General features: G+C 45.9%; 2 protein-coding genes across 2 annotated transcripts in view; both read right to left on the bottom strand.

Annotated features, from left to right (window-relative positions):
* The window catches only part of tfeb (transcription factor EB), a 32,565-nt gene extending 24,467 nt beyond the window's left edge, over nucleotides 1-8,098 (bottom strand). The window contains exon 1 of the mRNA XM_083668605.1: nucleotides 7,899-8,098. The gene's annotated coding sequence lies outside the window, so the exon portion shown is untranslated. The remainder of the gene's footprint in view (nucleotides 1-7,898) is intronic.
* Nucleotides 8,099-11,627: 3,529 nt separating this feature from the next.
* Nucleotides 11,628-15,703, bottom strand: tmem183a (transmembrane protein 183A). The gene is made up of 8 exons (XM_083667851.1): nucleotides 15,517-15,703; nucleotides 14,852-14,941; nucleotides 14,456-14,626; nucleotides 14,147-14,297; nucleotides 12,948-13,128; nucleotides 12,679-12,759; nucleotides 12,337-12,492; nucleotides 11,628-12,117 (listed from the first exon to the last, which is right to left on the bottom strand). The coding sequence occupies exons 1-8, from the start codon at nucleotides 15,578-15,580 to the stop codon at nucleotides 11,932-11,934; spliced, it is 1,080 nt and encodes a 359-aa protein (XP_083523977.1). The 5' UTR covers nucleotides 15,581-15,703; the 3' UTR covers nucleotides 11,628-11,931.
* Nucleotides 15,704-16,869: the final 1,166 nt, after the last annotated feature.

Here is a 16,869-nt window from a genome sequence, read left to right as displayed (position 1 = left end):
GCCCTAGCTCTAGCCCTGGCTAGCTCTAACTAACCCTAGCTCTGACCCAAATCTAACCCTAGACTTCCTCATTGAATCATCACAAATCTGGTCTGTGAGGTCATGACCTCAATAGCGCCACACACCTAGGGGACGGTAGTTACACAACCACACTGTTCAAAGAGCATCATAATGCTTATTGGTTGAAACCTCTCTCTATGTCTCTTGGGGACACGGTGGTGTGTGTGTCAGGAGTATTGATCGGTCAGTGAGTTTTCAGGGAGCGCAGCCTTTGACGAATCAATCAGGGTCTGACCCTGGGTGCCACACACACACGCGCGCACACGCACACGCACAGGACTCACTGAGTCTTGTTGTTTTGTTTAGCTTTTGTTAGTGGAAAGCGTGTTGTTCTTTAAAGGGTCAGCATACCCACCGTTTGTGTCGTATCCCCTCTCTCACCGCTCTGCCGAGGCTTTCCTCTCTAACCACCACTGTCAACACTCCCTAACTCCCACCATCCATCCAAACCCTCTCTCTAACTCCCACCATCCATCCAAACCCTCTCTCTAACTCCCACCATCCATCCAAACCCTCTCTCTAACCCTCACCATCCATCCAAACCCTCTCCCTAACCCTCACCATCCATCCAAACCCTCTCTCTAACCCTCACCATCCATCCAAACCCTCTCTCTAACCCTCACCATCCATCCAAACCCTCTCTCTAACTCCCAACACTCACTATCCATGCAATCTATCCCTTTCCCTCTCCCTCTCTCAGTGTAACCCCCATCCTTCACCCCAAGTCACTGGGTTTGGACAGAGACATCAGCATTAACAGGCAGAGCCACTAATTAAACCCACACATATAGTCATTGGGAGCCTGAGAAGCATGGTTTTCACAGTCATCCCTGCTAACAAGCAGCCCTTGTTTGCATACACAGCATACACACACTGGGCCGGCTCTAACAGCACTGATAGAGACTGTCCTGTATTTACTGTGTTATTTTGGTCCAGGAGCACGGCTGAGGCAGGCTGCGAGCGCATTGGCTAGGGAGGCTGCATGCCTTTTGCCATTGGCCAATCCCTGTGCTCCCGTGTAGGAGGGGAACTCTCTGACCAAGAGAGCCTTGTACTCCTTGACAATGGCCTATGGAGAGGGGAGGAAGGAGCCAAACACACACACACACACACACACACAAACATACACAAACACACACAAACACACACAAGGACTTTGCACTGGCGTTTTCAGTTTTCTATCTCCCACTCCCTCTGGGCATTCTTAGTTACTATGGTTGCACAAATGTTTGGGTTACGCATGACCAATGACAACCAAACAACCCCAAAACAAGGTGAATAGATCCCCATTGGGTTCTGTTCCAGATAAAGGGCCCTGTGATGGAGCTGACTGTTACTAGCTGTAAACAGTGCAGTGGAGATGGTGATAGAGGCTGTCACTGCAGCGGTACAGGGCTGGTTGGGTGAGTGCAGCTGGGACAGTCAGAAGAGTGCTAAAACACAGGAGCAGAGCCGTATGGATCTGTTTAAGGCCTGGGGGGGGGGGGGGGGGGGGGGGGGTCTGTCTCTTCTTCCACACTGGGCTGATGGAAGAAGCACCGTTGTCAATAAGAGGGACCCGTGAGAGGGCAGCAATTAGAGTGAGAAGAATCAACATTCCGATTCAATGCAACGCTCTATGTGGATATATGGTCCAGGAGCGGCCATACTGGGTGTACCATTTGTGGTGTTCACGTGGATGCATCAATGTGCCATCATAACATTGCTGCGTTGCTATATTGAGTGGACAATAAAGACGTGGATTTTAGTGCTACATCGGTTTGACCAAATCTATGTCGAGGTGTGTTTGTGTGTGTGTGTGTGTGTGTGTGTGTGTGCTAACCAGCCACACAGCATTTCTTTTTGCATGGGTGAGAATCGGTATGCAGGGTGAGTTGGAATGACAGGCGTTTGGGAGATGAGTCGGGAGATTAGGAACATTGGGGTGCTCTGAGCGCTCACACATACTCATACGCACACACACGCACACGTACACGCACACACACACTCTCACACTCTCACACTCTCACACTCTCACACACTCTCACTGACGTCACGCACAGAATGCCGGCCTTTCGCTGCAAATTCCACCTCCCTCTCATTCTCTCTCATTCTCTTTCACTCTCTCTCTCCCTATCCTACTATCACTCTCTTTTTCTCCCTTTCTCCAGGCCAGAGGGGACTGGTAGGGTGCTGCTGAAGTAGAACAACTATGTCTGCCTTTGGCCTAGCTGGCATGTACACTCAGAGAGGGGGAGAGAGATGGAGAGAGAAGGGGCGGGGGAGTGAGGAGGGAGGGAGGGAGGGACAAGGGAGAGGAGAGGTTGAGGTGCTTTGGGAAGTTAGTCAGCAAGATAAAATAGGGGTGTGTGTGCGTGTATGTGTGTGTGTGTGTGTGTGTATGTGCGCCATGTCTCAGGGTGCTAATAATGATGACATTTATAACAGAAGTGTAACTGCTCTAAAACAGAAATGCCAATTCAGCAAATCAACCCCTTTACTTTGACCAAACATGGAGGGAGTTTTTTCATTTCTAACAACACCCAGACAGGAATGCTGCTCATACACACATACACACATACACACACACACACACAGAACAATTAGGCCGAGATAAATACCATATCATCACACTGCAAATATGTCACTGACTATGAATAACTCACTGTGGGAGAAGAGGAAGAGATTATTCTATCTAATGAAAATATCAATACAGCGTAGCCGTATCGTATACGGTGGTATTAAAATAGCTGTGATTTCCAGCGTTACTAATCCTGAAAGATAAGTGTTCTGCTGAGACTGAGCTTAGAGAGAGGAGAGTGCTTAGGAACTGCTTTCTACTAGAAGGGGAAGGACTGATTAAAGTACCTCCTATCAGCACTAAGTTACTGATATCAGAAAAATTGAAGCACCTGAAAAATCCCTCTGGCACACTAATCACAGGTGGAAACAGAAGAGGTCTTGTCTTTATGTCTAGTCTACTGAGTGCACCCTCATATAACAGGCTGAGAGAGAGAGAGAGAGAGAGAGAGTTGTTTGTATTTCCGATTTCCAAGAATATGCTCTTGCTTGCTCTCTCTTCTCAGCATGCAGCTGTTGTGATGATTCATCCCAGAATCAGGAGTTTCTAAGGTGTCTTCATTCTTCATGCCTCCAAAGGTGCTCTTTATTGTAGCTGAGTAGATATTCCACACCATGTGTTGGGTTGATTGTCAGCATGAGGAGAAATCTGCAGACTCAGATGAACAAGTAAAATGGCCACCACCAAGTTAACCATCTCGATTTCGTCCACTCCCTGGGTGTGTGAAAATGTGTGTGAACAAACTTCAGTTTTGGTGGTGGACTATCCCTTTAAACCTGGCCAACTGGCGCCTGAAGACGTAGGCGTGAGATGCTTCAGTAGATGAGCAGTCCATCACCAAAAAACTCTCACACTCGAAAGAGGAAGAGGGAGCCTAGGGGACGGGGCTAGGATAAGGAAGTCGTATCACACATCCAGCACATGCCTCAAACTCCCCGCCCAATCCCACCGCTGATCACATCATGTGTCACTCTGTCACCAATCACATGTCTGCCTGGAGTTTTTGTTTTCAAAGCTAGAAACATATGGCATACGGATGAAGCTGTGTTTGCACACACACCTGCTGCGGATTAGGCAATGACCCAAGCCAATGTGTGTGTGTGCGTGTCTGTTTGTGTCTGTGTGTGTGTCTGTGTGTGTGTGTGTGTCTGCCTCTGTTTACATAAAGTAAATGAACCCTGTCACAGCTACCTACGTACCACGAGGACTCCAATGAGGCTGAAGATATGACTGACACACATTCACAGCAAACCGGATACGACGCTTTCGTGTGCACTGGAACAAGACCATCAGGTTCTGTGTCACAGCTGCCACACACACACAACACACACACACACACACACACACACACACACACACACACACACACACAACGTACCAAACAGTAAACAGGTGCTACCGACATTACCAGCAAAGTGTTAAGATTTCTGAAACTATCTAGAAAACGAGTTGTAATCAAACTATGTCCAAAAGCGCCTGGCCCTGTCTACAGTGTAGCTCTGTGGGTTCAAACAGAGTTCCAGTGTTTGGTTCACTGCAGCTGTACGTGTTTTGGAAAAGTGCCTGATCAGCCTGTCTTCACCAGTGGTCTACATATCTGACAGTAACCTCTCACCTTGCTGACAGTAACCTCTGTGACCCCCGACCCCTCTCGCTGTGTGAACTTGCTGCCCTACTGAGTCCCCCACACACATCTGTCTCACTCTCCACTCACCCCACTGCTCTCTTTCTCTCTCTACGCACCATCAGCTCTGTGTGTGTGTGTGTGTGTGTGTGTGTGTGTGTGTGTGTGTGTGTGTGTGTGTGTGTGTGTGTGTGTGTGTGTCTTGTGTGTTGTGTGTTGTGTGTGTGTCAGGGGGCCAAGACAGAGACAAAAAGGAGTGGGGTGGAGAGGTGAAACTAGATCAGGTTGCATATTTACAGAAAGGGGAAAAAGGCCCCAGCTACAGAACGGCCCAGAGACTGTTCAAGCAGAGTTTCAGACATGACAGATATGGCCCCCCAGACTTCGAGATATAACACGTTTGCAATGGCATAAACTTGGAAATCTGACTAAAAGTATGAACAACAAGCTGACCGGAGACACAAATACCAGGATTACGGGTCATGGATTTAGTTCAAAGGTCTCATAACTCAATCATGTGAAGATGCCAATCCACAGATAGGAGCCAGTAATTTAATACATTTCTAACAATATTACAGAAAATTGGGCAAGTAATGATGTCTCCTCTGGTTGTAGTCCGTATTGAAATGGGCCTACATGCTCCTAATTCATGACCTACAACATACCCATTCTCTCTCTCTCTCACACCCGCACCCACACACACACACACACACACACTGAGGCTTGCTTTGTGTCTCGCCAGGAGAATGGAAATTTAGAATTAACCTCCGATGGCTGATGTTCAACTAACAAACACACACTGGGAGTGAACACACACGTAATGGAAAGAAACCACTCAGTCCTACATGCTGCATGTAAACATGCCCACAGCAACACAGTCTACGAACAGTATTTAGGTTTAGGTGTGTGTGTGTTTGTGCGTGCGTGTGTGCAAGTGTGTGTGTGTGTGTGCATACAAAGCCTCTAAGTGTGCTGGCCTGAGCCTTGCCTCTAACCCTCTTACCATGTATTTCTGTTCTGTCAGTCTGTATCTGATCTAAATAAACAAGCATCAAAACAAACATGGCCTCCACATGTACCCTCTGACCCTCAGCTGAACCTGTCAACGTTCAAAATGAGAGAGGAGCATGCCACTGCTGTGATTGCAGCGTGTGTGTATGTATGTGTGTGTGTGTGTGTGTGTGTGTGTGAGAGAGAGAGAGAGAGAGAGACTTGTCACCTGTGTAAATATGTGTGTGTGTGACGTATGTGTGCTCCAACTGGAGAGAGAGAGAGAGAGAGAGGGACAGAGAGAGAGAGAGAGAGAGAGAGAGAGAGAGAGAGAGGGACAGAGAGAGAGAGAGAGAGGCCCACTATGATAAACTGTGTTTTCTTTATCAGTAGCAGAGATCACACAGTATAGAAAAGGGAGACAAGTGTCTGTGTCTTCAGCAACATATCTCTGTCTGATCTTTCACAGCCTCACCTTCCAGCAGACTGGATTAACCTGCACCTCTACTCTCCAAGGATAAGGCGACCTAGAACCCATCACGGACAAACCTGAACGTCACACCTCTGAAGTGCATGTTAGCCCACTGAGCTAAAGCCTGTGTATTAGCCCTGGGTTTTCAGGACTCAGGAAAGGTAATTCATCACATAAAACCCCCACAAATGAGAAACCATATCGCTGAGAGTGCAATGTGAAGCAGAGTGTGGTGATTGGCGATTAGGTTTTCTATTCTATTCTATTGTTCTCTACTCTCCAAAGTGTCGGGCGTACTCTCCTGCGTCACCAGTCCTGACCAGCAGCAGCTAGCCAGTGTTATTTGCACCAAGTCGCACTGGAGATGTTGGGGATTGCAGCAGGCAGAGCCCGTACAGGCCTTGGGGAAGCATCACTTCACAGCCACCGTCCATCCATCCACATTCCTCTAGTAGTGATTTCCTATTGATCTATCGGTAGGGAGCAGGTCTGCAGCATGTTGTCCATCCATATCTCTACAGGTCCCACTCAACAGGCTCAAACTGCCACTGTTGAACCTTCCCTATGCTGGGTCTCATATGAGCACATCCATATCACTTATATCATAACTGCACACGGTGACTAATTCATCATTTTGGGCTGCTATGAAGACCCTATAAGATTGCTTTTGCACTGGAAATCTCAGCCTGAAACGTGCTTGGTTGTGCACTGCCTGTATGTTGAAGGTCATGGATATGAATAAATAGGCTAGGCTCTGAATAATTGGCTTTCAAGTCATACAAATGTCTTTGGGACATTTCTGGGAAATGTACAAATAATGAAAGTAGATGAGTCAGGGTGAGGTGAGAAAGATTTCCTCCAAAACAGAAGTCTGGCATTGTGCCGTAATCATGGTTAGTGTGACACACAACCAGTTGACCCCACCTACTGATTTGATCTTTGAACCCTCTTGTCCGCTCTACATGGTGTGACTGATCAGATGGACAAGTGAGAGGTCAGGAGTTAAGCTAAAAGGTCAAATGTCATGTGTGTTATTGTGAGTCATATACACATCCAGAGTTATGATGTGACCCACTGCGTTTAAACATGGGTCATTTGTATCTCATAAGACTGCTGAGAGAGAGATATGACAAAGCATTCTGACACTTCATCATGTCATTTGGTATTCAAAACTATCACAAAAAACCTAATGAAGTATTCAAAGGTATTCACATAGAAGTAATCAACATTCATCGTAGGCCTACTAACTTTAACAGCCTCATTAGATTGGGAGCAGCAGTGCTGAAAGATCTTCATCATCATCATCATTATCATCTCACGCTGCCTCAGACTGCTGCTAGAAGTGTCAGACGCGCGTATTCGAGTAAAAGCAAACACAACGGTGTCATATATATGTAAGGAGAACAGCACTGAACCCGTTTAAAAACACACACACGTTATATATAAACACACACACACACACACACACACAGTATGTAAATACAGCAGAGGGCTTGCGCGGTACAGGGGAGGGGAGCGCGAGCGGCCATTGCTCGGGGGCTTGACTGCGCGGTGCGCTCTCTCGGTTCTGTTTGGTCCCCGCGCGCAGGGCTTTCCAGCAACGTTCTCGTTACATAAGAGTATCACAAACACGGAATACATAGCAGCATACCACGGCTAGAGTGTCGTTACTGATACTGCCTTCTCTGTTCTACACTGCGCACCAACTTCTTAATCAAGTGGTCGCTCATAAATGGCAAAAAGGCATCTGAGGTCGCATTGCATTTGACAGTAATATACTGTGCGAAGCCCACAAACAAGCACTAATATTAAGCATATTAAGACGCGTAAAAGTTTTTCCAAAGACCCATAACTTTTGAATTGACATGAACGTACAGGCTAGCATCTATTCATCGAATAAATACAGTCATGTGTCTATAGGGCTATCTCGGTTAAAGTAAGTTAGGCGTATAAAGGGATTTGTTCTTATAAATATCCATTATGCATTTATTCTTCTGCAGCCAATATGCGCTCACGCTAAATGACTTTCATCCTTCCAGATGATAATGAAACCTAATTTCTGTAAACGTCCAGTGCGCACAATGCTTCAATAAACTCTATAATGCACATTTCAGTGCGTTTTCCAGCGGTGGCCCATATGAGGATCGCTTTTGGAGTTCGCAGCAGAAGTTCAGCTCTAGAATATCACTTACCCGCTCTGAAGGTCAGACAGAACGAAGTTGGAGTCAGGTTCGGGAAACGACGCGACCAGTCCTCCTATGCGCTCTAATAATACCAACACGTTTCGGCAATGGGCCCTAATTTTCTCTTCAAAAACTACGCGAAAGAAGCGTCTTTATGTGTTGTTATATTTTGACTAACACAGCTACTAGATACACTCCACTGACACTCCAGTGGCTGATTGTTTTTGTTCTGCTCGTCACGATGTTGTCGGAGCGTCCGCGGTCACCTGTGCGCACTTGTGACAGCTACGGCCACCACAAATCGCGGAAGGCATTGTGGGGAACGTAGTCCTATAAGTCTAGGGTATTTTCGGGCAGTGACGTGATGCCCGTTGACTGTCAGTGCATACAGTACTTTACAAGGTTGCTCCATGACTGCCTTTAAAGCCACAGCCTGTAATATCTTCAAATATCCCCTTTGGGATGAACATGACTTCTAAATAAGGGTCTGTTTATACCTAGCCCTACATCTTACTGTAATAGGGGATGGCTCAAGACAGCTCAACTAGATTTGAATCCTTACCTTTCCAGATTGGGGATTAATCCGAGATTTAGAAAATGTGTGTGTGATTAAACCAGAAATAACCTGTGAAAAAAAGTAATGCTGCTCAATGGTATGTTATTCCTTGAGCACTAGGGTTTACAAAACGCCATAGAAATCAAGTGGCCCTATTTGCATGTGAATGTAATGGGATGCATTTGCTCTATTGTTAACATTTGCTGGTGACCCACTGATGGTATACAGAAATTCCAGAGTGTGGCTTTAATATTCACACACATTGCCCTCTCACACACTCACAACCAGGCCCCAGCCAACATACACCAACATTACAATCCTGGAATTGTTTAGGCTAACTTGTTTGTTTTCGGCCATCTGTAATTTTTGACCCTGTACTTTGACAACACCTCAACAAGCTACAGTCATGATGCATCAACATTTCTAAGAAACATTATTACATTGTCTACATGAATAAACCATCTGAGAAAACCATATCTGAGAAATATAAATATCTGCGCCTTTCAATCGCCTGACGAGTTTATTCTTCAATTAACCACAGGAGGGCACCATTGTCAAAGTTATGCACTGTGCTACATTCTATGTGATGCACTTGCATGTATGTGGGTTTTAGCAGGGGTTAGTAAGACAGTAGTCTACTGTCTAGTGCCTACCAACCAACTGTATCAAAAATCAATCAATAAATTGTATCTAATTATATATCACCGTATGTGAAGTGAAAAGAAAGAAGGCAATAGCATTTCCGATAAAGAAAAACAGGAGACAGACAGTTTGGGGGGTTGTTTCCAGTTGTATTTCAGTGCAGTTGGTCTGTCAGCTCACAGACAGACAGAGACAGACAGACAGACAAACAGACAAACATCCACAGGGGTTATAAGGGGGACAAACCTGAATGACGGCTGTCACAGCCAAACACACACATCTTTTACAGTCAATCCACCATACATGTATTTACAAAAAGATGCTTCAGGTCTTATTCTGGTGTCTTAAAGACAACACCCTTGCTTTTCATTCGCAAAATGATGACGTAAAGTCAAACACTAAATGCACTCTAATGCATTTGGATTGAGTCCAAATGCATACATACCAAAACATATTGTCACTGCATTAAAGTTTCCAACAGGCATTACATGTTCATCTCTTCAACACCCCTCCTAAGCCGAACCCCCAATTATACATTATGAACAAAGCATGCATGATTTGGCATGTTTCTACTGATCATTCTGTACATGTATGACTGGTCGTCCTTGCCTTCATAAACCCAGTATCCACACTGTCCTCTTGTCTTTGTCTAACACAGAGACAGACAAGCAGGTTCACACTTTAATAACGTGTCCCAGATATGACTACAGGGCTTTCACGTCTGCCTTGGTGAGAACACAGAGGACAACCAGGACAGCTGGGTTACAAAAATAGAATAGAAACAATGATCAGAAGCATCAAATCAAACTCTTGGAGCAGATCGTGTAAGAGGTCAATCATATCCTTTGACCCCGCCAATCAGAGCTGTGTTATCACAGCAATCAACGTGTTTAGGAGCCTATTCTGATTAAAAATAATAATAATAATAATAATAATAATAATAATAATAATAATAATATATATTAGAAACAAACTAAAATGTGATCACTAAAGGGAATTAAAAGGAATAAAACATATCTGGGTCATCTTAAAGGTCCAGTATGTAGATTGGAGCTTTACAGATTACACTCAATGGCCACTTTTTTAGGTACACCTGTTCAACTGCTCGGTAACGCAAATATCTAATCAGCCAATCACATGGCAGCAACTCAATGCATTTAGGCATGTAGACATGGTCAAGATGACCCGCTGAAGTTCAAACCGAGCATCAGAATGGGGAAGAAAGGTGATTTAAGTTACTTTGAACGTGGCATGGTTGTTGGTGCCAGACGGGCTGGTCTGAGTATTTCAGAAACTGCTGATCTACTGGGATTTTCACGCACAACCATCTCTAGGGTTTACAGAGAATGGTCAGAAAAAGAGAAAATATCCAGTGAGCGGCAGTTCTCTGGGCGAAAAACAACTTGTTGATGCTAGAGGTCAGAGGAGAATGGCCAGACTGGTTCGAGATGATAGAAAGGCAACAGTAACTCAAATAACCACTCGTTACAACCAAGGTATGCAAAAGACCATCTCTGAACGCACAACACGTCGAACCTTGAAGCAGATGGGCTACAAAAGGGGTCCAACCCAGTACTAGCAAGGTGTACCTAAGTGTATTTTCCTTCTTATTTGAACTGAGAACGAGATTTGTTTGGTTTGATGTACCATCAAAAGCCCAACCTTAAAATTCGTCAGAGGAAGGGGGCGTCACAACTCTCCGCTCTGTTCTCGGACAGACTCGATTTAAAACACAAAAAATACTTGGCTTCTGTCCGAAGTTATTGTTTTTACATTTTGTTGTCAATTTTGGGGCTACAATTGATGTATATGACTACAACCGATGCTACACAGACCGCTTTGAACAGTTGTTGTTTTTTCGTTTCAGTTCCTCTTTAAAATGGTGCTAAATGGCCATGATAAATCAGTAGCAATCAGGGAATGACAACATATGATAAAGAATGACCAGTGAAGAGCGGTGTTTTGGTCCAAACAAAGCACTTCCTAAAACGTGGTAAGGTCGAGCTCTCGCCTTTACGTACCTATTTTACATTTTGTTTGTTGACAAGGATATGCACTATTTGCAGCTATTAGAAAATGTACAGTAGCACATGCTACTGTTTCACATTGCTTCACCTTTAAGCCCTCTCAAAGTTAAAAAAGAGAAAGTTAATTTTAACATGTCTCTCATAAAAATAAATTATAATAAGATTTAGCAATTACAGAAGGGAAAAAACGCAGAGGGGAACAAAATAGTCTCTGTATCCATCCTGTTCAAGGTATAGAGGTCTCTTGGGGGGAAAGTGGGGCACTGCATAGGGTTCTAGGTGTAGCGTGACTGTGCAGGGTTCTTGGTGTAGGGGGACAGCAGGAAGTGAGGTGGAGTACTGTGGAGGTAGGGGGGGGTTCTAGGTGTAGGGAGAGGTGGAGTACTGTGGAGGTAGGGGGGGTTCTAGGTGTATGGAGAGGTGGAGTACTGTGGAGGTAGGGGGGGTTCTAGGTGTAGGTAGGGGGGTTCTAGGTGTAGGGAGAGGTGGAGTACTGTGGAAGTAGGGGGGGGTTCTAGGTGTAGGGAGAGGTGAAGTACTGTGGAGGTAGGGGGGGTTCTAGGTGTATGGAGAGGTGGAGTACTGTGGAGGTAGGGGGGGTTCTAGGTGTAGGTAGGGGGGTTCTAGGTGTAGGGAGAGCTGGAGTACTGTGGAGGTAGGGGGGGTTCTAGGTGTAGGTAGGGGGGTTCTAGGTGTAGGGAGAGCTGGAGTACTGTGGAGGTAGGGAGGTTCTAGGTGTAGAGAGAGGTGGAGTACTGTGGAGGTAGAGGGGGGGGGGTGGTTCTAGGTGTAGGGTGAGGTGGGTGCAGAGAGGGTTCTAGGTGTAGGGGGAGGAGGGGTACTGCGGATGCCACCAGTCCATGAGTTTCACACTGTGTACAGGGTCCAGCACCACCTGTGTCCCCCCCTGCTCCCCCCTTCTCCTCCCTGGCTGGAGGGGTGAGTCCTGGAACATCAGGCGCACACGGTGGTGGCGCATGTCTGTGCTGACGTTGATGGTGAACTGCGGAGGGACAGACACAGACAGAGCACAGGGTTAGGACGGGAGAGGGAACATCAAGATGCACACAACCTGGAGCCGAAAATAAGTTCAGTCTTGTAATCATTTGCTGTTATAGCCCATAGAGTGAGCTTGTGTTGGGATGTCTGTGGGTAGAAATGAACTCGTGAGTGAAAGTAAATTAGGGTTGATTCATGGTCAAACCCAGAGTAGTGTACTGACCAGGTTGAGGGTCATCCCCATGGCGACAGAGGTGAAGATATAGTTGAGTGTGGTGACCTGAAGCAGGTAGCAGTCAGAGTCTGGGTTCGTATGGACCTCCTCGTACTTCCTGGCCATACGCATGACCTGAGCAGTGCCATTCTTACACCGCACTGCCTACAGGGGGGAGAGAAGGGAGAGAGAATAAATGGACGGACACACACACACACACACACACACACACACACACACACACACACACACACGAGCTCTCATTTCATTGACGTTGGTAGACAAACGAGCGTTCATAAGACAGAGTGCATACTGGAGCTGCTTCACTCGTGTCCGTCAGAGAACACTTACCTGCTTTAAGAACTTGAAATTGAATTCCCACATGGGCTCAGGACGAGTCCCGACCACCTTATTGACCCAGAACAGCAGACACTGCAGAAAGAAAGACAGGACAAGACACATCTAAGGATCTGTGTACACACATGGAGATCAGGGTGTCCCCTACCCTCAAACCTAGGTTTAGATTAACCCACTCGCAATCAAACTGACCTAAGATCAGCTTCTGAAATCAACATCTACCTGCTATGTTATGTCACCTTGTGTGATCCTCTCGGTTTTACCTTTGAGTTGAGCAGGGTGGTAGGCGTGGACTCTGGCAGGGTGGGGCTTTGGGAGATGCGCGAGCTGAATGGCTCGTACAGGTGGAAGAGGGAGCGAATCACGCGAGCCCGCAGACAGTGCTTCCTGGCTATGGAGTCTGGCTGGAGCCGGAAGGGCAGGACGGCATCCAGATTGTAGTGTCTGTGGGAGAGGGAAAGGGAGGGATAAAAGATGAGCATAGGAACTTTGTTGTGTTTTTGTTTACTATATTTATATAGTTCTCCTATTTCCATTAGACACTCCCATCACTTCTATTCCACTCCAGCGAGACCTGAATGAGTCAAAGCCTCCATATCAAAGGTCATTCAACTACTCCCAACGTGGAGTGGAGTTAGCAATGTTATGGTCTCAGCTCTTGCCCTGTGAATGCCCATGTTCTCTAGACTCCCCAACTGTGCCCCCCACTGTTCCCAGCAATATACCCTCCACCTCATTAACTCCCCCCCTTCAAACAGCAGTCACCCACATTACCTCTGCACGTTCCCTCAACCTCATAGAGTGGAACTGAAACAGTAGAAAGAGCAACTGAAGGAGTGGGTGGGGAGGAACTGAAGGAGAAAGGAGGATTGGGCTCATGAGGGGTTTAACCAGGACAAAAAAATTAATCTTACCAGTCACTTTGGCGGGTAGCCAACAAAGTGTCGCGAATACTATGCTTCAATTTAACAACGAAACCGGTGCGATCCACAATGACAGTCACCGTTGATTCAACATTAGTGACACACAGCTGACTGTAACTGCTGCACATCTCACTCACGCTTCTCCTGACGTTGAAACGAACCCCCGGAATCTACCAACTTTCTTAGTTACAACAACGTATCTGGTTACAATCTAAAATAAAGCATAACAGTAAAATTCAACTACGCGTGACAGCACGAGATAGAAAACATGGGGGGGGGGGGGGAGTATTTTGACAAGGATAGGCACAATACTTAAAGCCTACTACAGGAGGTTTGTTCTGTGAGTCCTGCTAATGTATTTTTTGTTATCTTTGCCTTAATGTTGGTTTAAAATAAATAAATAAATAATAATAATAATAATAATAATGTGGCTGGTGAATTTTCTCATCCACCAGACACCTTGGCTGGTAGACAAAAAACTAAATTGTACGCCCTGGGTCTAACCCAGGGTAAGATGACCAACGTGACATGTGACCCACCTCCTGTACAGCCTGGTCCAGAAGGCAGCAGTGCAGGTGACGGTCCAGGCGTTCCTGCAGATCAGAGCGAACGTGCACACGTCCTCAGGCCGGATATAGGAGGCCAGTACCAGCCAGATATCCACTGGGTACTCTCCCCCATGACTGCACTCTGTGAAAACAACACACAACATATCTCTCTCTCTCTCTCTCTTGTTGGTGCCAGTCAATCCTATTCATTTCAGACTAAGGGCTGCAGGTTTACTCCAAATGCATAGGGGATCCAACACAAACGATGCATGATTATTTCGTGCGAGAAGTGAAGCGTACCTTTTCTTCTCTTGTTTTTCTTTTTGCGGGCACCTTTAGCCTCATTTTCTCCGTCGTCCTCAGGATCGAGGTCCTCGCTGCTTTCTAGTGCGTCTCCAGTGACGCCCACCGCAGACGTGAGCACCTCCTGAACGGGACCTTGAGAGGCCTCCAGTCCACATAACAACTTCACTGTAAAGCAAAGACAGAACAGGCATTAGTTCAACTGACACCAGTATAATCCATTCACCATTCCCAGGTGAGTTGATTATGAACCAGTTCACCATGGCAACATCCCCCCGGTGAAAGGTGACAGTGGGGGGGTGAGTGGTTGAATTTGTCTGAATGAGCCAAGTATCATGTATGTATGTATGTACTGATCGTGACATGTTGACGTTTTGAGGCTCTGATGGCTACCTTCTTTTTCAACTGCATTTGCAACGGCCTTTTTCACCCTTCCTGACTTCACAACGGCTGGGTCGGCATTGGCGAAATCAGCAACCGTCACTGCAAGAGGAAGGAGATGGGGGATGACTTCATGTTTAACCATGGTTTTTATGAACACAAAACATACTGGTGGACACGAAGGGCAAGATCCCATAACTTGCAGTTCCTTTTTTTCTGTAATGTATATATCTCTGACTGTTATGAAAAGCGTTTAGAAATAAGAATGTATTACATTAACTTCTGCAACACAAAACCACAAAGAAAATACACCAAGTGCAAAAGCACGTATCCTTTTCTGTAGTCTACTAGAATGCATTCCCTGGCTGTATGTGAGCAGTACACTGCTTCTGTCAAGACCCACAGAGAAATAACATGTACAGATGTGCGCTTGTCCCGGCTCTGGTTCAAGCCCCAAACAGGTTGTTCCCCAAAAATGAATACACTAGTAGGCCTAATAATATTCAGCAGAGGTATCCTTTGACAGTATCCAATTAAACTAGGAAGTAGAAAGTCGCTATAAACCCACGATTACTTTTGTTATTACTCTTGGATACACAGACCATAGACCTATTATGGCACCGATACACGTACAGCGGCCTGTTTAGATGGCCGCCGGATCAATAAAGGCTACCTACCTGACTCCGAGCAGACATCCCCGGGCCGAAATTTCAGCCGTTTTCGGTTCCCTTTCTTGGGCATGACGGTAACAAGGGTCTACGGCCGCTTAACGAGGCTGTGTGTCCTGCCATGTCTCTATGACAAGCAGAGGTAAAGAGAATGAGAGAAAGATTAGGGAGAAATTGAAATAGGCTCCTCCAGGATCTTCAGCCATCATGGAACTGACGTAAGGACCTTACGTAGTTGCGTGGAACAACGCGAGAGTTTTTTTACCCTAGCCGAACAAGAATGAGTAATCGCGGAGGAAACTGATTGGATGGAATCTTTTACTAGCGGCCATTGGACCAATCAGATTGCTTCGTTGCTTTGGCGATGGATGGAGGCCGCGCCCGCGATAATTTCCAAAAGCATTACGTCATCTTAAAGACTTGTTACAAAGTAATTGAAGTGACAAATCGGCTACTATGAAACGATGTCAGCTCTCATTTCTCAAATGCAAATGGTGATATTGTTCAAAAAGCTCACGAAAAATGATTGCATGCAAATAAATTAGGCTAGATAAAATGAAGTGTTTTTCATACGTTGATGAGACATTTACATGACCTAGGCCTATCCAGTCAATGTGTGTAGAATATAAACTATCACAGGCCACGAAGCTTGGTGGTGTGAAGGTTACCTATTTGTTAAATAGTTGTTTTTTTGTGTCGTTTGTTTTTTCCGGGCACAACTAGCAATGTTGTACCTAAGTTGTGTCTAAGCCAGCTAATCACAGGTGGATGGATGCGTGTTTTTATTTTATTTCCATTTTCATGGCAGTTCCATAATTTATATCTGATCCCACCAGGGAGCGCTGCGCATGACACTATTTTGGTCTCTTTGGCTTTGCCAGAGCGCGCCATCAGTGCACGACGTGACATGACAGCCTCGATGTGAACGCGCATTGTGGTGCTGATGTGAGGAGTTGTTTCTGCTGCTTGAACGAAATGTATTTTTTTTGAAGGGTAGCATTCCACGATTTTCCTTAAACGCGATTTTGTACGCCTATACGAAATTCTCTGCGAGGGTGAAATAAACGTCGCGCCAGTCACATTTGGAGAGCTTCTGTAGTTAGATCGAAAAAATAATGCGCAAATTGTTATATAGATAGCGGGGAGTTGCTCCCTTTCCGTAGCCGTAGTGGTGACAGCTGCGGGAACCCGTGTGTGTAGGGAGGAGTGAGTGGTGTGTGTGTGTGTGTGTGTGTGTGTGTGTGTGTGTGTGTGTGTGTGTGTGTGTGTGTGTGTGTGTGAGAGAGAGAGAGAGAGAGAGAGAGAGAGAGACAGAAACAGAGACAGAGACAGAGACAGAGAGAGGTGGGGGGCACAGAGGAG

This window comes from Argentina silus, assembly GCF_951799395.1.
Source record: "Argentina silus genome assembly, chromosome: 4".
Classification (NCBI taxonomy): Eukaryota; Metazoa; Chordata; class Actinopteri; order Argentiniformes; family Argentinidae; genus Argentina; species Argentina silus.
This window is presented reverse-complemented; position numbering and strand designations above follow the sequence as displayed.

Excerpts from the sequence above, each read along its gene's own strand:
- tmem183a (XM_083667851.1), bottom strand. The coding sequence starts at position 15,580 with ATGCCCAAGAAAGGGAACCGAAAACGGCTGAAATTTCGGCCCGGGGAT. Across the intron at positions 14,298-14,455 it reads GAAAAACAAGAGAAGAAAAG|AGTGCAGTCATGGGGGAGAG; the intron begins GTACGCTTCACT and ends TTGTTTTCACAG. Across the intron at positions 12,760-12,947 it reads CCACCCTGCTCAACTCAAAG|TGTCTGCTGTTCTGGGTCAA; the intron begins GTAAAACCGAGA and ends TTCTTTCTGCAG.